This window comes from Phytophthora cinnamomi, assembly GCF_018691715.1.
Source record: "Phytophthora cinnamomi strain GKB4 chromosome Unknown Contig120, whole genome shotgun sequence".
NCBI lineage: Eukaryota > Oomycota > Peronosporomycetes > Peronosporales > Peronosporaceae > Phytophthora > Phytophthora cinnamomi.
In genome coordinates this window covers 100,417-122,411 of record NW_027151053.1, presented here as the reverse complement: position 1 = coordinate 122,411, position 21,995 = coordinate 100,417, and the positions used below count along the sequence as shown (strand labels likewise).

General features: G+C 52.1%; 5 protein-coding genes across 6 annotated transcripts; 3 read left to right on the top strand and 2 right to left on the bottom strand.

Annotated features, from left to right (window-relative positions):
• Positions 1-12,938: 12,938 nt before the first annotated feature.
• Positions 12,939-13,637, top strand: IUM83_08880 (Zn-dependent hydrolases of the beta-lactamase; the record flags this gene model as incomplete). Its single annotated transcript, XM_067933277.1, has 1 exon — positions 12,939-13,637. One exon carries the CDS (start codon positions 12,939-12,941, stop codon positions 13,635-13,637), a length of 699 nt encoding a protein of 232 aa, XP_067780992.1.
• A 278-nt stretch (positions 13,638-13,915) lies between these two features.
• IUM83_08879 (c transferase) lies at positions 13,916-15,750 on the top strand (the record flags this gene model as incomplete). Its single annotated transcript, XM_067933276.1, has 6 exons — positions 13,916-14,129; positions 14,201-14,550; positions 14,638-15,216; positions 15,419-15,438; positions 15,514-15,614; positions 15,695-15,750. The coding sequence occupies 6 exons, from the start codon at positions 13,916-13,918 to the stop codon at positions 15,748-15,750; spliced, it is 1,320 nt and encodes a 439-aa protein (XP_067781079.1).
• Positions 15,751-16,811: 1,061 nt separating this feature from the next.
• IUM83_08878 lies at positions 16,812-18,952 on the top strand (the record flags this gene model as incomplete). 2 transcript variants are annotated; one of them, XM_067933274.1, is made up of 2 exons in its annotated part: positions 16,812-18,782; positions 18,857-18,952. In XM_067933274.1, 2 exons carry the CDS (start codon positions 16,812-16,814, stop codon positions 18,950-18,952), a joined length of 2,067 nt encoding a protein of 688 aa, XP_067781080.1. The 2 variants fall into 2 exon arrangements, with proteins under 2 accessions (XP_067781080.1, XP_067781081.1); XM_067933275.1 differs by lacking the exon at positions 18,857-18,952 and having other exon boundaries at positions 16,812-18,297; positions 18,350-18,426.
• A 172-nt stretch (positions 18,953-19,124) lies between these two features.
• Positions 19,125-19,620, bottom strand: IUM83_08877 (Formiminoglutamate deiminase; the record flags this gene model as incomplete). Its single annotated transcript, XM_067933273.1, has 2 exons — positions 19,125-19,391; positions 19,456-19,620. 2 exons carry the CDS (start codon positions 19,618-19,620, stop codon positions 19,125-19,127), a joined length of 432 nt encoding a protein of 143 aa, XP_067781072.1.
• Positions 19,621-19,637: 17 nt separating this feature from the next.
• On the bottom strand, positions 19,638-21,995 carry IUM83_08876 (Formiminoglutamate deiminase; the record flags this gene model as incomplete). The annotated part of the gene is made up of 4 exons (XM_067933272.1): positions 19,638-20,058; positions 20,132-20,574; positions 20,649-20,885; positions 20,961-21,995. 4 exons carry the CDS (start codon positions 21,993-21,995, stop codon positions 19,638-19,640), a joined length of 2,136 nt encoding a protein of 711 aa, XP_067781073.1.

The window sequence follows — 21,995 nt, the reverse complement described above, 5'->3', positions numbered from 1 at the left end:
TACTAGCTTTTCAATCTCCCGAATGTTTAATAGCGATCATCTAGGTAAGTCTGACGGAGAGGTTTAATAAATCTTAGCAGATCTATACCTAACCTTGTCCCTGGCATGTCGCCAACAACTACGACAGTACGGTACCATCTTAAAAGATGGTGATAATTGCTCGTATCAGCTCCAAATCAGTTGATGCGTATTATAATAAAGAAAGTGACTATATAGCCCGACTGAGTTAACCTACTCCTACCGATCATGTGATCCTATCCGATGCGCTGCATCCGTAAGTCGTATACCGTGTATACCGTTGGCTGCGTCTGGCAGCCACAAAATTTTGAGCGGACGGGAAAGAAGGCTTCGCGAAGGGGGGGGGGGGATGGATCTCCGCGTGCGGGCCGCTCAGAAGCGGCCACTGGACGGGTCTACACCGAGCGATGTGGATGTCAGCGAGAGCAGCGCTTCGGAGGCCTCCGAGGACGACGCCTTGGGTCCCCCCACCGCCGAGAGTGCTGCCGAGTCAGTAGAAGGAGAGTCGTCAGAGACGTTGAGTGTTTCTGACGTGCAGGAATCTACTAGCAGCACCAGTGAGGGAGGTGGTGTCCGCTCTGTATTGGCTTTACCGCCAAACACGCTGCAGTTTGCGTCACGGGAGGCGTTTGATGAATATTTGGCTGCGTATCAAGCGCAGACCCTGCAGGTATGGTTTGAGTTCAACGGTTAATCTACGTATGCTTGCTGTGGCTTATTAATCTACGCTTGTGATAGATCTTCAGAGCTCGTTCAAATACGACCGACGCGCAGCGCAATACAAGGATCGACATGTCCAAATCTACGGCGGATAAAATACCGTCTTCGTGGGTGCAGTACTCGAGAACATTCATGTGCACCCACGCCGGCAAGTACAAGTCTCGAGCTACATCCAAGAGGCCACGGCAAGAAACGCGGGCAAAGGACTGCCGAGCACAGGTATGAATTTCTTCCAGTCGGGTTGGATCGGGGTCAGTCGGGTATTTATTGCGGTTCTAACTGAAATTGATATTCTACAGATAAATGCATGCGTCCAGATTGTCGACGCAGAGAATAAGACGTTTGCAGTTCGCCTGACCCGTTGCCAATTGGAGCACAACGATGGACTTACATCTCAGTCCTACAGATCCCATCCAGCCAACCGCGTCGTGCTTGACGATACCACGATGCAGACCGTTGATACGCTTCGAAAGAATGGCGTCAAGAAATCCAAGATTCTTCAGCACATAAAGGATCATTCCAATAGCGATCCTACTCAGAAGGACGTTCACAATCTTGTTCGCAAGTTAAAGGATCGTGAAGAACGAAACGGCTCGACCACCAGTGACAAGCGCTTGAAGAAGTGGATGAAGCAATTTGGTGACACGACAGGAAATATTGGCCGCGTTTTTCTTGATGATGTGGGGAACAAGGTAAAACCTCCCCTTTAACCATGTTTCAATGCCCGTTTGGTTTAACTTTCGTTTATTGCTGCATTCACAGAAAGTTGCGACCTGTATCACACTCCAGACCAAGCACATGCGACTTCTATATGAACAGTTTCCTGAGGTGTTGCTGATCGATGTTACGCACGGCACAAACCGGTCCAAGTACAAGGTGTTCTCGTTCATGGCTCATGACACGTTTGGCAAAGGACAGTTTGTGCAACACGCACTTCTTCAGAATGAACGATATGAAACTCTGTTGACCGTCATTAAAGAGTTCAAAGCCAATAATCCCGCGTGGTCCAGACTTCGGTGTGTACTCGTGGACAAGGACTTCGCTGAACTGTCAGTGCTGGAAGCCTCGTTTCCTGATGTGACGATTCTCTTGTGCCAATTCCACGTTTTGAAGTATCTTCGAGAAGAAATTGCTTCTGCTGACTACGGGTTTTCTAAGGCTCAAAAAGAGCAACTCGGTGGCATTATGAGCTTGCTCGTGTATGCCAAAACGGAAGCTGAGTATGACAAGCACTTCCAGTACATGGTGCATTTCGCCTCTATAGGATTCTCTGCCGCTTCTTCTAGTGGACTGCTAGTGTCTGAACGTGAATATGGTGCAGTCGGGAGCGAGTCTGGTGCAGTCGGGAGCGAGTCTGGTGAGAGTCGCTGCAGACCTCGTGACGAGCACCCCTTTGTGGCCTACTTCCGGAAAAACTGGGACAGTTGTCGTGAGCTATGGTGTGCCCACAGACGTCAGAATACTGTTACTCTTGGTAACAACACTAATAATCGCCTGGAGTCATCATGGAAGCAGCTGAAGGAGTGGGTGGACTCCTTCATGGCGGTTGATGAGTGCATCGCATCTATCATGTACTACCAGTCTGTACAGGAAAGGCTGTTTCTCGCGGAAATGTACAAGAATGTGAATGTGCAGCATCCAGACTACGATGGCGAGATGACTTTGGTTGCGAATATTGTTAGTGAACATTCTTGCGAGCTTATTTACGGCCAGTATTCATACGCTCTTGGCTCGGCATCGTACAAATTTTACGAGGGCTGCCCCGGTGTGTATTTTATCAAGAGCACGTCCGTAGATGATGAAGCCTTGGACGAACCGAACGCTGAATACACTGTTACGAAGCGCGACTGGAAATGTTCATGCTTGTTCATGAGTACAAGATTGCTTCCATGCCGACTCGTGTTTTATCTTCGCAAGGCGTTGCGTCAAGAGACGGTTATCCCAACACTGTTGCTGAATAAACGGTGGATAATATCCACGGTGCGGTTGGCTTTCGACAGCAGTTCTAGTACCAGTATTGGTGCACCAGATCCAAAGCCTTTTGAGGTACGAAGTGTGCAATTCTCGCAAGCTAGACCATGGGATTCAAACCGCAAGTTTCGAGAGGCGTTACCGATTGATTCCACCATTTGTGACACGATGGCTGGGCTTGGGATGGCACAATACAAAGAGGCGATGGAATATCTTCAAGAGGTAGCCGGTCGGTTTAAGGGAGGAGAGTTTGCAGGCCCCGTTCAACAAACAGCCTCGCAAAGTGAAGCGGTGCACGTGGAAATGACACGAGGAGGTGTTACAGCTACAGATACTGCTACAGTTACTGCTACAGATACTGTTACAGGTACTGTTACATCCCTGCCTCTAACGGAACCTCAAGCGTACACAGAACTCCTTACCGGTCTCGCGTCCGATGTTGCTGGAGAAGGTCCCCTTACGGGGGATTCATCCGTCAACGTGGAAGAATCGGTAACCACTCCATGCCAGTCGGATTACCAGTCGAGTACAGTCGGGGACGAATCGGGTGAATCGGGTATAGGCGGCGACGAGTCTGGTACAGTCGGGAATGAATCGGACGAATCAAGAACGATAGCAACAGCTACGGGGGATACACCGTTTGTCATTTCAAGCCCTCCAAGATCCCGAGGGCGGCCGAAGACTACTGCCAAGGGAAGGAAGGTTGAGCGTACTAAGGCTGCAAACGCGGCGCAAGACGACTCAGATTTGTACGCATCTAACCTTAGTCTGGTGTCGGTCGACACTGCACTGCATAATGATGCAACGTACGACTCGTCCGCAGAAGTGGTTAACAAGTTCTAGATGGTAGACTACGGGTTCAAGTTCAAGACACCGACTGCACGTGCGATATCAAACCTATCACAATCGAAGGTTGTGATACCTCCTGAATCGATCACACGCATGCTGCGCCCCGAACATATTGTCACGTGCATGAAAAAGGTCGTGGCTCTGCAGCAGGGCCAGCGAGAATTACAGGAAAATGAGATAGCGCTGGATATTCCAGGCGTTGGTGTGTACGCAACCAGTTCCGTCATGAAAATGAAGAAATGGCACAGGGCAATGAAGGTGATTCGACTGATCGAGAAGGCTGTAACGTGGATCGACAAAATTGCTTTCACACTCTCGATGCCAGCTGCTTTTGAAGTGGTTCAGCAGACGGACCTCTCGTCGAAGGTTAAGTCAACCCGTCGTTTTTCGGCACAGGTGAGTAGGCAACAAGGTAATTATCTACAGCACGTACTAATATGTTTTTGCAGGCAGAGATCCTAGACCTAGTTGGAAAATCACAACTCAGTGACGATACTATCAATATCGTCATGTCTAAGCTGTTTCGTGCGCGAAACGATGTGGTCATAGTTGATTCAAGCCTGCTCGGTTCGGTTGAGAGCGGAGGGACAAACATTGATACCAGTGTTTTCTCCGAAGTTTTCGCAGGAAAGAGGAACGAGATAATTTTGATCCCTGTGTGTTGCAGTAAAAGACATTGGTGCGGCATTATGATGAACTTGGAACTGAAGGACGTTTCCATCTACGACCCCATGAGATCCAGTTACGGCATCAGTGTCCGAGCGACCGCGGAGAAGCTGGTAACGCGACTACCAGACTACGCACCGAGGAAATATCGCGTGCATCAGTATCAGAGCGATCTAGGCGTCCAAGTCGATTCATACAACTGTGGAGTATACGTTTTGTTAGCTTTTGAGGCGTTCGTTGGTACCCAAGGGCTCAGCATGCTAAGCAGGAAGGAGTTGCAGTATCTGCGCTACAGATACATCGCCATGTGCGCTTAGTTAACCCTTTCAACAAGTTGATAATTGCATTGCTCTTTACCATTTTTAAGGTTAGTGAAACGTGCGCTACACATGATAGCTCAGCGCAATAATTGGACAAGGAACTGGGTGGGTTGCGTAGCGAAATAACTGCGGGTCTGCAAAACAGAATTAAGGGTTTGCATTTGGAAGGAGTACTCGTAAGACATTTGACTACAATAGTACTGGATCATCTGTCATTCAATAGATCGTAGTTGGGTGTTACCGAGCGTCACTTATCGCTTAGCTCACCAAGTATTTCGCATCCGAATATACGTATACATGCATGGCGATTCATACGAATGCTGGACTGAATCTTTTTTTTAGTCGGGCAGTGTCGGGCATCGGTCGGGCGTTGTCGGGCACCTCAAGCCTTTCTCTTCCACCCCAGTCGGGCTATATAGCCACTGCCTATAATAAAAGTTATGGGTAAAAGTAATACTACTACTGTATTAGATTGTGATATAATACTTTATCGTGCAGAACTACAGTACACATGTGGCAATGAGGTTCACGCATAGGTGACAACATACACGCAGAGCTGTTGCCATCACCATCACCTACATTATACAGGCTGCATTGCGAAGAAGGCGTGCGCCATATCGCGGTACGGGTACCGCCTGTTGTAAACCCACAACTTGATCGTCATCCAGTCGCACCACAAAATCATCACGACGTACCCCAGCGGCACAGCTATATTCACGCAGTCGTGGATATAAGTAAAAGTTGATTTAGCAAACTCGTTGCACACGAAATGCAGCCTACAGAAATCTGAAGCCCTCGCTATTTATATTCAGTCTCAAGAAGACTGCTTCATTATCGTGAGCCACGACATTAAGTGACAACTGTACCATTTATTGGAAAATGAATTGTATCCTGCGCATCCTGTAGAATACCAAATAGGTTGATGACTATCGCTAGAATATTTACATTTTAACATTCACGAAGCTCCCTACTAAAGAATTGGTCGATTTCTGGAGAGGTTTATCGACTATGGCGGGTATGTCCGCGGACTTGTAAATACGAACTGATAAATTGGTTGCCGAAATGGTGATGTGTTTGAAGGATAGTACCGTGCACATCCTCTCTGTGGGTGTTTTCTGTACAAGCAACGTCACTGAGGGCAACACGCCCTCCGCTCCCCTATGCAGACACTACAGGCGCGTGTCCAAGTGATGAAGACCGTTATGTCAGCACATAGCGCTCGAAGAATGCGCACGGTGTACACAGCTTACTAAACCTCAATTTCATGTTATCTTTCGCTACTATGATAATCGTATCTGGACGTAAAATCGTTAACGATATCAAAAACAACCTTTAAACTAATTTCGATACTACATGTAGAACCATTGGTGCTGTTGGTTCCTTTGTTTCGGCGCGGGTCTGTAGTGATGGAGCCCCGGTGCTCGCCCACTCATATAATAGTGTCATAGATATTAAAAGAGGTTTGTGATAATACTAAGTACTAACATGCATCAAAGCACTGATTCCAGTACATTTTCCTTCGATGAATACTTTCACAAATCTCAGTGCTTAAGGTTGATTTATGAAAATTCCTCAGGTTGACAGTGACGAAGTCCCCCAAACGTATTACAAAACGCACAGCCGGTATCTACTGTACAGCCAGCTTATTAGACCGTGTCGTGATCAAGGGTCAAACAGCTTACGTGATGGTTGCACGTGATGGCTGTACCATCACGTAAGCTGTCTGCCCCTGATCACGACCGAACCCGTATCTTACGTGATGGTTGTACCAACCGTTTCCCTAGCACTCGTATCTCATTATCGCATTGGGCTAGTTAGTTCGCAGCGATGACCAAGGTTGACTCGTTCTCAAAGCCGCCAATCACTTATCTATGAAAAACGTAGGAATTCTCGCGTGCAACAAAGTCTCTCTTTTCATGAGTGGAGATACACTGAATTTTGTCCAATTATGGCAAGCTCCGCGAGCACTTAGAAGGCAGAGCGGAGTTCCGAGGGATAGCCCGGATACTCTGCGCTTGCGAGTCGAAGCTAGGAGAGGCAAGTTCTCCACTCCTACCCTAAATATTTTTTGTGCCTGCTTTTGAATAATGTCTAATCGAGTTTCGTAGCCGAAGAAAACAATGTAGCCATTCCCTTCTCGTAAGCTGCAAGAAGAGGTATTTCGCGAGGTCAATAGAGATCCTTGATTGCGCTGCGATCCTCACTTAGCGTCCCCACACTGACACTTTTGCGCTTCTCCTACAGGAACGCCTCAAAATCACTCGGCGTAAACTAAGTGAGGACGAGCTGACTAGGGCTTGTAAAATACATCGGTGCCTCGTTACCTTTAGTTGATCGAATCCGTCGAGATATAACCGCCAAGCTACCTCGATACGCGTGCTGTGTTTTGGAAGACACGCACGCATCCCTTAGATCGTGCACAGTGACTTCTCTTGTTTCACTCCCATTTTGCGCAGCAGCCCAAGGCGACGGTGAGCTGGCCGATTGAGGGGGAGAGGGACGCCACCAAGCTAGTGGCTGAAGGGTACGCGTCACCGCTGCACGTCGAAGGTGCTGAAGATGGACTGCTCGACGGTGGGGTACGAGGCGATACAGACTCAACGGAGACCGGGGCCATGATGACGTTCGAGGCCAAGCTGGACTCGGTGGCGTTCGAGGTCGAGTTGGACTCAGTTGTACTCGAGGCCGAGCTGCAGTTGGTGGCGCTCGAGGTCAAGCTGGACTTGGTGGCACTCGAGGCCGAGCAATGAGAATCTGTACTTGTTCTAAGCTCACAGACAGTCGAGACTTTGATGTGCGTGAGTAAAGGCTGGCTTTATTGTTGTGGTTAGCTCTGCTCTCTACTCGGCGAAATGCGGAATAATCTTGTCTGGGCCGGGGCGGAGCCCACTGGGCTGTGGGTTCAATAGGTATTGTCGTACGCAGCCAATGTGAGAGGTCGCAACATATTTCTCATACTCTCTTCTCGACATCAACACTGACACGGATCTGAAGCCCTTCAAGCACAGCACAAGACATTCAAAACAAACAGACCTCGTCAGTACCTTCATCGAGTATGCAGGCCGTTTGAAAATATCAATTTCCATCCATACGCATAGTGTTAGCACACTCATGCGCGGATCTGGCTTTCCTTCCAGTCGCTGAGCTCCAAACCATGCCAAATCCTCATACCACTAAGTGGCGTAATGCTCATCAGTCTGTGGGCTCTCTTCTGTTTGCAAACTGGGTCTCCTTGCTGGTCCCACACTCATGTGGTGAACACACCACGGATCCAGCTACTCAGCCTTATTTATTCCCCCGAGCATAAGCTCTGCCATCGCCTATGGCTGCCCTTCCGATTGCACGGACTCCAAGTTGTGCACGGTGGCGCCTAAATATCTCAATAGGCAACGGCTTCGTCAACATGTCGGCGACGTTCTCCTTCGACGCCACAGGCTTCACGGTTATCCCGTTCCTCGCCACGTACTCGCGGATTTTGAGGTCTTTGATTCGCAACTGCTTGGTACGACGGTGTTTATCAGCATGTTTCATCAATTCACGCGCACTACTAGAGTCGCAATAGAGTACAGTGCCCACTCTCGGCAACTGCAACTCATCCGCCAACTGCTCCAGCCACACGGCATCCTGGGCTCCCGTGTTGGCCGCTATCAACTCTGCTTCACATGTGCTTTCTGCTAGGATGTCTTGCTTCCAGCTTCTGACCGAAATTAGTTGTCCATTGCAGTACACAGTAAAGCCACTCACAGATTTCATGTCTCCCCCTTCTGAAGCAAAGTTGGCATCTGTATAGACCTCAATGTGCAGCTTCTCATTCTTCCTAGCTTCCACCAAATCATAATGCAACCCCATGTCCTGACTGCCAATCAAATAGCGAAGGACTCTTTTGGCTGCTCTCCAGTGTACCGCCGAGTACTTATCCAGAAACTTGCTCAGAATCCGGATCGCAGTCGCCAACTCTGGACGAGATCCACTCACCAAGTACTGCAGACACCCAACTAGACTGCGATACGGTAAGCACTCATCTTGCTTGTGCTCACCTTCTGTTGCTGGTTGCAACTTCACCGCATCAGTTGTCATAGGAATGTGCACTGGATATGCAGTATCCATGCGAAACTTCTGCATGATGTCCTGCGCGTACTTCGTCTGCTGGAAGATCACGTGCCTCTCCGGGTCGTACGCAATCTGCAATCCCAACAGGTAGTTTACATTACCCAACTCCTTCATATTAAATCGGGCCATCAACTTTCTAGCTATGAACTCCACATCTTGTTCACAGCCAATTAGCAAAATGTCATCTACATAGATCGGTAAGAGCACGAGGCGTGACTCCACACGAATCCAGTAGAGAGCCTCGTCCTTAAAGCATCTCTGGAATCCGAACTCCACCAATGCAATGTGTAGAGCACTGTTCCAATTCCGCGGTGACTGACGCAGGCCATATATACTCCTCTTCAAGAGACATACCCAGTCCTCGTAGCCCCTCTTCACGTGCCCTTGAGGCTGCTCCATGAAGATTACCCTATCGGTGGGTGCATTGAGGAATGCAGTGACAAAATCATACTGCTTCACGACTGCACGCGTCATCCCGCGTAGAGCAACACAAATCTCAGTGTCTCAAAACGAACCACTGGAGCAAACGTGTCGTCAAACTCCAATCCCCAAATTTGTAGGCAGTCAAGAACTACCAGTCTTGCTTTGTATCTTACCAAGCGGTGTTCATTCTCCTTCAGCACCCAAATCCATTTGTTTTTGAGTACATGAGCGTTCTCGGGTCGTGGCACTAAGACCCAAGTCCCATTCTTCAGCTGCGCTAGAAACTCCTCCTTGGTGGCCTCTAGCCACTTCGCACACTGGGGAGAGGCCATCATTTCATCCCACGTCACTGGAACATGCAGTCCCATCATTGCAGTTGCTGCCGTAGACGAGCTCAGCACACTCGCAATGAAATCTTTCAGGTGGACAGGTTTCTTCTTCGCGCGCTGGGAACGACGCGGGTTATTCACCTCTACAGGCACGTGACGCTTTCTTTTTGGCGCCGGTCTTTTTTCTTCTAGACTCACTTCCGTCTCATTAGGTTGCTGTGCCGCGCTATCAGAAGTATTCACATCCTCCCTTTGCGCGCGCACATCACCCATCGCACTGCTCAACTCACTTGGAACAGCGGTCTCCGTGTGCCCAGCGTCATCATCACTATGCTCAACAGAATCAGGGAGCTCCACAACAGGTAACGGAACAAACGGCAACTTGTTACTATCAAGATCAGGTCGACGCCGCTGGCGATAGACAATGTTCAATAATTTCTCAACATACTCGCTTGATACCGTTATTTGCTCGTAGAACTTAATATTCTGTTGGCGATGCTCACTTATCACTCCACTTGTCAAATCGAGGAGTCTATAGACTTTCGTCTTGGTTGCGTAACCCACCATCAAGGTAGGTGCACCGCGCATCGACAATTTGTGAGCCCGATAAACCTTATCCACAAACTTGAGAGCCAAACAACCAAACGGGCGCAAGTGTTTCACACTTGGCTTCGTGCCATACACCTTTTCATATGGGGTCAAGTGGTCTTTGTTGCCCTTTGTACTTGTGCGGTTTATTGTTTCAATTAGGTACGCTGCGGCCTCGCCCCACAACAAGCTAGGCATACCACTGCTGTACAGGACCGCTCTCACTTTGTTGAACAATGTGCCGTGTGCCTTCTCGATCAAACAAGCCTCCTCTGGCGTGTGAGGATGCGAGAAAATTTGCAGCGACTCACCAGCCAATTGCTCGGCCATTGTCGTGTTCAGAAACTCAGTGCCCTGGTCGGAATGGAACACACTCACCAGCATCTGATGTTTCGCCTTGATGAGATCCCGAAAATCCTTTAAGCGATCAACAGTCTCATCCTTAGTCTGCTGTCCATAGTACCACTGAAATCTCGAGCCTTCATCAATCAAATGCAGGTATACAGTGTACCCCTCCATGGTCGGTACTTGTATGAAGCCGAGATCCATGTACACTTTCTTGAACGGCACCGTTGTCCTCTTGGGAGCTGTTTTACGAAACGACATGCGCTTCATTTTAGCCATATCGCAGTCGTAACACTCCCCTTTAGCCTTCCGGCCTTCACGCCCCAAGTTTATGCCCACCACCAAGCCCTTGGCTTCCATTTCCCTTATCGCCTGCCAGTTCGCATGGGCTAGACGTAGGTGCCAAAGCTTTAGCGAGGAGGAGGGCGTACTCGTAGAAATCTGCAGCACCGACATCACTTTGCATGGCCGCGGAATCTCCACAACTGATTGATACAAACCATTCACAATTCCAAATTTCCACGTGTATTTCATCGTAGAATTTGTCAAAGTGATCGATTCTTGATCGTCACTTGTTTGGGATTTGAACCCGTGGTGCACGTACATCAGCCGCTGCGAGAGGAGGTTCGTGGCGCCGTCCACAAACAGAGACTCGACGGTGATTGGAACCTTCATCCTTGTAATGGCATCAGTCATTACCAATCTGACCAAACCCTTGAACTTCGGCTTCAGCGTAGTAGATTTCTCCACCCACTTCATCACCGTTACTGTGTCTTCGGTCATCGAAATGAATGCATCGCGGCATCCACATACATTTACGCTTGATGCATTGTCCAACACGAACGGCAAACACAATCCATCAGCAGACTCAATCGTCGACAATTCATTAGTACAGCAAAGATCATCATAACTCTTCACCACCTCGATCATGTGGACTGGCTTGCCTTTGGACTTCTCCTCGTAAGGGTTGTAGTATCCCGGTACGTCGTCATGGGTGTCGTCATTGCGTTGTCCATTGGTAGCCTGCTTACCCTTGCCTTTCTTGCCTTTCTTCGATTGGTCACTCTTCGGTGCAGTGCAATCGCGCTCAAAGTGCCCCCACTTGCCGCAATTCCAGCACTGAATATTTGTTCGTCTCCGTTTCTGTTGTCCACATCGATCTCCACCACCACCGGAACGCCGCTTTTTACCTTGGGCATAGAAAGCACTCTCGCCGTGGGACTGCTGTGGTGCAGGCGTGTATCCAGCCGCAGACTGAGGTTGAGCATTTTTCCTCGCCCGCGCTTCTGATACCGACTTTGCCTGCTTCATCCGTTCTTCTCGGCTGGTCAATTTCACCTTCACTTGCTGCAAGGTGTAATCGTCGAGATTGACAAAGGTCTCAACCATACTTTCATATTTGTCACCAAGACCAGTCAGTAAAGCAGTAATCACCTCACGATCGGATACGTTTTCACCCATGAGAGTCAACTCCTGACGAATAGCCTCTACACGATGAATGTAATCACAAATGGATTCATTATCTCCATCAAATTCCACATTCAACAGCTCACGACGCTTGAACAGAGCTACAGCGAACGATTTCTTCTCAAAATCTTCTACCAATGCGCTCCACTTGGCCTGTGGCTTCTCCAAATGCGCCAAACGCACGCGAGTCCCGTCGTCAAGTGTGTTGGTGAGAATGTCGTTGAGAAGCAGCACCTTCGTCTTCCACTTCTTTCGTCGCCTCGCCGCCTACTCGGATCCATCCCGCTCAGGTTTGGTCTCCTCTCCGACGAGGATCTTCCAGCACTTGCGAGCCTTCAACGCCGCCTTCAGTCCCTCCTTGTACGCGAGGAAATTCTTCCCATCGAATCTCAGGAACCGAACAGTATCAACACGATGGCTGCCCAGCCCTCCTTGGTTTGGGCTCATAACCATGAGAATCTGTACTTGTTCTAAGCTCACAGACAGTCGAGACTTTGATATGCGCGAGTAAAGGCTGGCTTTATTGTTGTGGTTAGCTCTGCTCTCTACTCGGCGAAATGCGGAATAATCTTGTCTGGGCCGGGGTGGAGCCCACTGGGCTGTGAGTTCAATAGGTATTGTCGTATGCAGCCAATGTGAGAGGTCGCAACATATTTCTCATACGAGCTCGACTTGGTGGCACTCCAGGCCGATCTGCGGTTGGTGGCGCTCGAGGCCAAGCTGGGCTCAGTGATGGGCGGAGCCGAGCCGCGCTTAGAGGTAGACAGCGACTAGCTAGGTGTGCTTGAAGTCAGGTTCTCCTTAACTTGATCGGTCGCGCTGCGGGTCTTCATGATGCAGGAGAGATCGACTTGACGGCGTGAATTGTTTAGTACCAATCCTAGCGCGTCGCATGTGTCGCCTACGAAACACACCGATAATCCAAAAAGAGGGAGTCACCTTATATTTCGTTTGTCGCATTTCCTGAGTATTACAATATGGGCCATATCATAGCAGTTTGTTGAGACATACGATTACGGCCGCGTTTAATTAAAGCTCCGACAGGTTTTGGAGACTAACCCGAACTCTGATGCTGGTGTTGCATCATTCCGCAATTTACTCTGTAACACCCGGTACCCAAGACTCTCCAACCATGCCGTCAGCGTCCTTCCAGTCCACCATCAGCGTCACGCACATCGGCACGGCTACTGCAATCCTGTCCATTGACGACGTCAACTTCTTGATCGACCCTGCATTTGACAACAGCGGCGACTTCAATCAAGAAGGCGGATTTGTGCTCACGAAGACCGATGATCCCGCGCTCGGACTCAAGGACTTGCCCGTCATCGATGCCATCCTCCTGAGTCACGAAGACCATATTGACAACTTGGACGCATCAGGCCGCACAGTGCTGAATGGGCGACACGTCTTCACCACCCTGGACGGTGCCAAGAACCTCGCCCCCCGCCCTGGCGTTCGTGGCCTTGCGCCGTGGGAGTCCACGACGATAACGCTGAACGGCAAGCAGTTCAAAATCGCTGGAACGCCCACACAGCATCTGCCTGGAGGGGAGTGCACGGGGTTCGTGCTCGAGTCGCCCTCGTTCGGTGTGAACGAAGCAGACGGCCTGCCGAACGTTGTGTACGTGTCGGGCGACACGGTGTACATTCCGGAGCTGGCGAGCGATCTCCCGAAGAGATACCACGTTGTTGTGGCGCTCATGAACCTCAGCAAGGCCGTTGCTCCGCTGCCGACGGGTTCTGTCCAGGTCACAATGGATGGCGCGCAAGGAGCTCAGCTGACCCGCGACATTGGCGCGGAGAAGATGGTGCCGCTACACTTCGAGTCGTGAACGAACTTCAAGGAATCCGTCGAAGTCGTCCGAGCCGAGCTCGCTGCGGACGCGGCTGTCAAGAACAAGGTCGTCTGGGTTGTCCCTGGTGTGAAGACAGTCATTGCTTAGACTTCCTTGTGGAGAAGGGCGATGGACACCTAGCTAGAATACGATCCGGGAGGCTAGCCACGAATGTGTATAATACACTTTCCTGCAATACTACACACAATCAGTGAGTGAGACTTTGTGAGTTGAACAGGTTGTGCCACCATATTGGTACAGTAGATTTGGCTTCGATGGAGACGAACTCGCTGCTCAACGCACTGTCGCCGCAGCTCCAGGCGCTGGTGGAAGCCTCTCTGGGGGCCAAGCTGTCGCCCTCCACTGCATCATCCAGACACTCTCGAAAGAGCCCTACAACCAATAAAGAACCGAAGACGCAGCAGGAGGCTTCGAGCGCTCTGGACCCCACGTATCGTGCACCGACACTCAATCCGTCGGAGCTCTTTGGTGCGCTAAATTGCAATGCTGTGCGTTGCTTTTTACTGCCACTAATAATTAATTGTGTGCTATTGTCGCAGCTCTGAAGCACCCCGAGTCTCCTGGTTTCGTGGTGAAGGAAGGGTTCCTGGGTCGGCAGAACGCGCTGGCGGTGAGAGACGCCCTGACGGAGCTGGCGCAGAGTGAGGCGTTCCACGAGGCAAAAGTTGGCGCCGGAGAGAACCTCCGCAACGACCGATCGGTGCGTGGGGACAAAATCCTTTGGATCCAGACGCCGAGCGATCTGAACACCCCGGCGGACGGGGAGAAGGGTGCGAGTCCTGCAGTTCTGCGTCTTCGCAGGCAGGTGGAGGCATTGGTGCATGGACTCAAGAAGGTGTCGCCGGAGCTGGATTTGCGCAATGTGGTGTCGACACAGTTCGCTATCTTCGTACGTAGCACTGCAAAATTATGACTAGCTGGTTTATTTGGCAGATTTTTGCTGACTTAGACCGTGCATGTTGTCGTGTCCTTTAAGCCAGGGGATGGTGCTAGGTTTGTCAAGCATTTGGACACGTACTCGAACGCACAGCGAGATGAACGGGGCGTGATGTCCAAGGATGGGTTGGTCCGCCTCGTCACGTGTGTGTATTACCTGAACGACCAGTGGGAACCTGACCACGGTGGAGAGCTTCGCGTTCATTTGAAGGATTCGAAACACTTGACAGCAAGCCACTGGGATGTCCCTCCCAAGCTTGATACGTTGATGGTATTTCGAAGTCTTGACGTCGAGCATGAAGTGCTGCCGACGTATCATGAACGCAAGGCTGTGACGATCTGGTACTACGGTAAGGCGACGGAAGTGTCCGCAGGAAGCGCAGGTATAGCTGTCCCGCGCGCACTACCCTCGGTCACAGGAGAACAGGCCGTTCATGCAAAGCAAGCTTCGATTTTCGTTGCAATTCCGAGCTATCGAGACTCGGAATGCAGACACACCGTCGACAACTTGCTAGCACAAGCGAGTTTTCCTAATCGAATTTCCGTTGGCATTTGCCTGCAGGTGGACGACGACGATGATACCCAAACGTATCTAGAGAAAAAATATGCAGCGTCTCAGGTCCGTGTGCATCGGATAAATTATCGTGAAGCTGCTGGCCCGTGTGTGGCCCGTGCGCAGGCACAGCAACTGTGCCAGGATGAAGAGTATTATCTACAAATCGATAGTCACATGCGTTTCCGTCCCGGATGGGACTGCTTCTTGATCAATGAGCTGGAAAAGTGTCCAGGAGCAAAGCCCATATTGACGACGTATCCGCTAGGGTACACACTTCCAAACGAGGTAAGGTTTTACCACTTCAGCCAACCCGAGTCTCTGGTGATGGGTCTAACCGTGTGTTTTTGTTCTAAACTGTAGACTTCGACGGAGTGTCGCCCCACGCTTCTCTGTGCATCAGCGTTTGATGAGCACGGCATGCTGCGCCAAACCAGCAAAATACTTGCGAAAATGTCAACCGGGTGGGTGAATAAGACTGACGTTGGCGCGGTTTATTTTGTTAGTATATCGGACTCACTTAGTTTGTCTTTGATTTGTTTAGGCCGGTACCTTCCCTTTTTTGGGCTGCTGGGTTTGCATTCTCGTCAACTACGGTGACTAAGGAAGTACCGTACGATGAATCACTCCGATTCTTGTTCTTCGGCGAGGAATCATCGATGGCTGCGCGACTTTGGACTTCCGGGTGGGATTTCTTCACTCCCTCTGAAGCTGTCGTTTACCACCTTTGGACCCGGGCATATCGTCCTGTTTTCCAAGAGTTGGAAGGCGAGGAAACTAAGCAGTGGCGCGCAGCCTCGGCTCGATACGTGAATCACTTACTGCATTCCGATCCGACTGCTAAAAGTCTGGGAGATAATCCGCTTCATGTGGGAAAGTATGCGTTAGGCACAGACAGAAGCTTTGAAAGCTATCAGAAGCACATCGGTGTTGACTTCAGCACTTTGGGTATTGAGTGGCGCGCGGAGTGGGGAAATCTGGATCCGATTCGCTTTGATCTGAGGCCTTCCCATGCTGGGAAGACATTGACTCCAGCGTAAGGTTCGGATTTGGGGGGGGGGGGTATTTCGAGGCTGGTGTGGTAACATTTCACATTCCGCGTAACACGATCAACACTGCCTTCCTGCCCGACTGAAAACCATTTTTGACTCATGGACGCTATTTCATTGAAGCAATGCGGCACAATCATCGGCTGGCGTGTCCGACTATTATAATAGCGTTAGTATTATCTGATCTTCAGCTCTCGATTCGTGTGGCAAAAAATGCGAACCTCACTGGAAGCTACGGTGTCGCGCGCTTAAATTTTGTCCTTAAATTAAGGACAAAATCGATGTCCCCGGCCTCGAGTTTGGGGCGCTTTTATCTTTAAACGGCAGGTTATGGACAAAACCGTAATTTAAATGACAAAATGGAATCGAAATTGGTTGGAAACTGGTTCGCGGGCTTTAAGGCCCGCTTGATATTGCCGTTCGTTGTTTTTTTTAACTGTTGCTATATAGTTTTTGCAAGACAACGCTCTCCGGTTAAATCGCGATTCGTGCGTTAAGCGTCATTTCGTTCGACGCGGTCTCAATATAAGTGCACGGGTAAAGTAATTCGTTCTCTAATTCGGGGGTATTAATAATTAGATGCTCCTCAATCTGCTCCCTCTACAAGTCGATATGGCAGGCATCGTCGATACCAAGCACGCCGTCGAGGACACACCAGCGCCCAGCAGCGGCGATGCCTCCAGTGCCACCGCCCACGCCGGCGGCAAGCGCAAGCTCTCGCGCACGGCGCTGACTCTGCGCGAGAAGGCCATCGTCAAGAGCTTCTGCGAGCAGAAGGTGGCCGACTGCAAGGCGCGCGGCGAGCTGGTGCCGTCGCAGGAGGCTCTGCGGCGCGAGGTGGCGGCGCAGTTCGGCTGGTCCTGCGGCCGCTCCACGCTGTCCAAGATCATCTCCATGGACTGGCGCCTGCTGCGCAGCGGCGAGCAGGGCGGCGACGCGCCCCGCAACCCCAACATGAAGCGCCGCCGCCGCCCGCTCTTCCCGGCCTTCGAGGCCGACCTGGTGCAGTTCATCACCAATCATCTGGCTGGCGGGGACAGCGCCACAGCTGCCGGAGGGTCGAGCTCCACCGTGGAAGACGCAGCGAGGAAGCCCCAGCAGCCAGGGGACCAGTCGACTGCAGGCGGTGGAGGCCAAAGCCGCGTGCTCACGGAGGCTCTGATCCTGGAGGAGGCGCAGAGACTCAAGCAGGTGCACGGCGTGTCGGATGAGATGCTGGTGCTGTCCGTCGGGTGGCTGGCGAGATTCAAGCACCGCCATTGCATTCGTCTGCGGAAACCCGCCGGGGTGTCGACCAGGTCTCTCGAGCCGCAAACAATGGTGGTGGTAGAAGGAATTGGCGCTGACTCGGGGTCGTTGAGTGGCTGGAGTGCAGGCTTGACGTTGCCGAGCCTGACGCAGCCCGAAGGCACGAAAGGAGAGTGTGCGGCTCACCCACCGACTCCAGACGCCGCTACACACGTCGCAGATGATAACGGGGGCGCGGATATGTTGCCATCTGAGGACCAACAGGCCGCTAACCTGCCGGCGAATGGCGAGACAATGCCTTCAACTTCTGCTACTCCGCCACCACCGCCTTCCAAGAGGGCAGCGCTGTGCTCTGCCCAATGGTGTCAACAAGCCCCGGCAAAATCCTCATCGGCCACCACAGCCCTACTCGAGCAGGTCCCTGCAAATATCCGCGAACTCGCGTGCTCCTGCCAGGGCTCAGCTGCGGACGATTTTAAAGGTGGGATTTCTGGGCTCCGAGTAGCCGTTGTGGGCTTTGGAAGTGTCGTAAAGGCCTTCCTCGCAGCGGCTCTGGTAGGAACGGACGGGTTTGTTACGTGCGTGGACGCAAGTCCTTCAAACGTGTATTTGGCCGAGCAAGCCGCTGGAAGCTACTGTCTGGAAACTCTGGGACTGCCTCTTGTCAACATGAAGTTCATCGTGGGGGAGTACGGTGGTATGGCTCAGTCTGTGCCCTTATCAACGGACGGACTCAAGGGCGTGCAAGGCCAAGCAGACCTCGCTATTTGCAACTGCTCGATCCAGTCGTTAGAGTTCCCTGCCAGCAAAAACGCGATGCTGGAGCTGGCGTTTAGCCTGCTGAAAATTGGTGGCGAGTTACGTGTGACTGACTTGGTTTGCACTCGACGGTTGTCATCTAGTGAGTGTGAAGAAGCTCGTTTCGCAATGGAAACCAGTGCTGGGGCGGAAGGTTCAGCAAGTGTTGGTGGAACTGTGAAACAGTTTGAGCAGAAGCTGCTACTGAGTGCGCCATACATCGGTGATTTATATCGCTTGTATCGATCACTCAGTAGTGACATCGACGTTCGCCGTGTAAGCTGCACCGATGTGGACGCGATAGCGATCGATATGGCTGTGAGCGCACTACTTCCATCCCTGGCTTCTGGTGGGGTACACTACCGTCGAGTCACTTTTCGCGCATTCCGGCTGCAGGATGTTGAAGACCCGTGCGAAGACTACGGACAAACGGCGGTTTTCAAGGGTCTCAATGCTAGCAACGATGAGACTGCTCCCGACGCTGAAGATCCGCCACACTCGTATCGACTTGATGACGACTGGCACTTCCAGAAGGGGGTGAACAAACACGTCGACGGCAACACGGCTCAGATACTGCAGACGAGTTGGCTGCGACGCCTTTTCTCCGGAAGCGGAGATCGTTCGAGGCACCGCGGTCCATTTGTGTTGTGCACTCGATCTCCCAGATCCACAAGCTCATTCAAATTGCCATCCCCTCGGGCAGTTGACAACGAGGCACCCGATACAAGTCAATCCAATGATACAACTGCACCGACGGCTGAACCCCTCGAAATGGTCGACATTTAGAAAGCAGACGGCTTCGATACACACTCCCACTTAGGCTTGGTTGCTCGTACGCTCTTCTCTCTAAACAAGATATATGTGTGGTCTGCACTCTTCTTACTTGCCCACCTCAATCAAGCGCTTGCCCAGCGTGAAGTAGTAGTCCACCACGCTCTTCAAGTCCTCCAGCATGATGAACTCACGCGGGCAATGGGCATCAGTGATGCTACCAGCCCCAACCAGATATGCCTTGCCGTCGAAGTTAAAGTACGGCACATCCGTGTTGAAGCACGCAACACCCGTGTCGTAGCCCTCCACGGTTGTCAGATGCACGGGAGGGTTGGACGTGTAGAGCTTCATGCCCACGCGCCCAGCGACGATTTCCTGGAAGTAGAAGTGTACCAGTTAGTAACTACACATCTTCAGACATGGTTGGTAGCTATCTTACCTCAACGCGCTTGTAAATGACGTCAGGCTCAGTCACCAAACGGAACATCAGCATCGCCGAAGATTGCTCAGCCAACGCGTTGGCAGCCTGGCCTCCGTTGAGCAAACCGATGTTGAGATCAGTGTTACCGTATTCTTCGGTTGTCGGCCAGCTCTCCTTCTTCAGGTCGTACAGGACATCGATCATCGGATCGATGGCCGAGTCGCCAAGTGCGGGTAGCCACTGTGCGCCGCAACACCCTCCTGCGTTAGCTGAATTTTGAGGACACCCTTCTGCATCTTCGACATTTTCAGGGCGGTGGGCTCACCGACGATCATGTGGGCAGGGTTCACATTCAACTCGTTTGCCTTCTTCATGCCGCTGTGGTCGGTCTCTTCCGACACGACGAAGAGAACTTGGACGTCGTCACCAAAACCAGCCTCGGCAAGTTTCTGTGCCGCGATCATTTGTCCAGCAACCAGACTCTTGGCATCGCAAGCACCGCGGCCATACAGCGTCGTGCTGTCGATCCGAGGAGGAAGGTACGGCGGAACAGTATCCATGTGCGAGTTAAACAGAAGACGCGGCGTCTTGCTGTCACTCCGGGTCGCGTACACGTTGTACCTGAACGCATGCAAAAACACGATAAGTCCATAGGTTCAACTCTAGGTGCGTGGTAAGTCGATGCCAAACAAACCTGTCCGCCTTCACTGCAGCGTCCGCCTGAGGAGGAACCTTTTGCATGTGTACACGCCATCCTCGAGCAGTCAGCCAGTCGGCAATTGCCTGACCCACAGCAGCCTCATCCCCGGAGGTCGAAACAATACTGTTCAGCCCGATCGCAAGCTTCACAACGTCGTCGCTGTTGACATCCGCCAGTGCTGCAGCAGCCTCAATTTGAGCCTTGTGCTCGTCGGAGACAGCAGAGGCATCGCCCTCAGTAGTAGACGCAGCAGACTTGACCTTCTCGGAGACCGTCTCACACCACTTTCCGTTCACCGAAGTTGCCTTCACCACACTTGATCCGTTGGCTCCAAAGATGAACGCACCCATAAGGGACGACGGGGTGGAGAACTTCAGCTGCTCCTCTTCGATGTCAACCAGCGCGAAGTCAGCGGCGTAGCCCGCTTTGATTTCGCCCTGCACGCCATGAAAACAAAAGTGTCAATTTGTTGGGACCACGATAAAACCGTTCTCGTAGAACAGATACTTACCACTTGCAGGTTCAGGGACTCGGCACCGTTCTTCGTGCCATAGCGGAACAGAAGCTTCGCCAGGTCCGTCTCCGACGTGGCATCAGTGCATACACCCCTCCTGCTCTCGTGCAGGCGGTGTGCATACTCCAACCAGCGCATCTCTTCGCACATATCCACGCGGGCATTGCAATCCGTGCCAAGGCACACGCGGTCCGAGCAGCTCGCAATGAACGGGAAGCCATCGCCCAGGTTGCCCTACATGAACACCAAATGGCGTCAGCAATTTGCACAGGTGCCAAACCTGTCAAACACCAACCACCAAAGCCTCACCTCCGTAAGCGGGCAAATGCAGACGTTACCCTTCTTCTCCACAAACTGCTTCAGCTCGTCCGCCTTGGTCCACGTGCAGTGTACGGCCGTGAACTTCTCGTCGATCTTGAGGTTCTTCAGCAGCAGCGCCATGGGGGTGTCTCCATTGTGCGCTGCCTTGCAGTCATCCACCTCCTTCGTCTGCTCCTCGAGGTGAATGTGGAACACGAGTCCTCGCCGCACCGATTCCTCGTGCAGCTTGACAATGTCGGGCACTTCCACAGCACGCATCGAGTGCGCCACTACACCCAGCGATTGCGTCGGCACATCCGCGAGCTTGGTCTGCAGCGCGTCCATCTGGCTCCAGTACTTGTCGTGCGAGTCCACCTTGAAGCGCTTCTGCGACTCCACCATCGGCGCCCGCTGGAAGCCGCCGTGCTCGTAGTAGGCGTTCAGCAGCACGATGCGGATGCCCACGTCCTTGGCAGCGCGCAGCACCGTCTCGTCGTAGGCAAACTCGTGTCCGTCCTCGCCCTCGCCCGGTCGGCCGTGGTGGAAGTAGTGGAACTCGCCCACGCTGGTGATGCCGGCGTCGCGCATCTCGGAGAAGCACTGGCGCGTCAGGTCGTAGATCTGCTGCTCGCTCATGCCGCCCACGAGCTTGTACATCTCCTCGCGCCACGTCCAGAAGCTGCTCTGCGCCGAGTTCTTGGGGTACGTCTCTCCGAGGCCGCGCAGGCCGCGCTGGAACGCGTGCGAGTGCGCGTTCACCATGCCGGGCAGCAGCGCGCGACCCGGCAGCTTGTGCACCTCGGCAGCAGCAGCAGTAACAGCGTCTTCCGGGCGCTTGGCGGACTGGATGAGGCCGTCGGCGCCCACGAACACGTGCACGTCGCGCTCGAACTGCTCGCCCGTCCACGTGAGCTCGGGCGCCAGCACGTACGCGGCGGAGGACTGCGGCAGCTGCATGGTCAGTGCGGAGTGGGTTCGGAGCGCGAGGCGAGAGCGGAGAGGTGTCGGCGAGCCGCGCAAAGAGCGAATGAGCGCTGAGCGCAT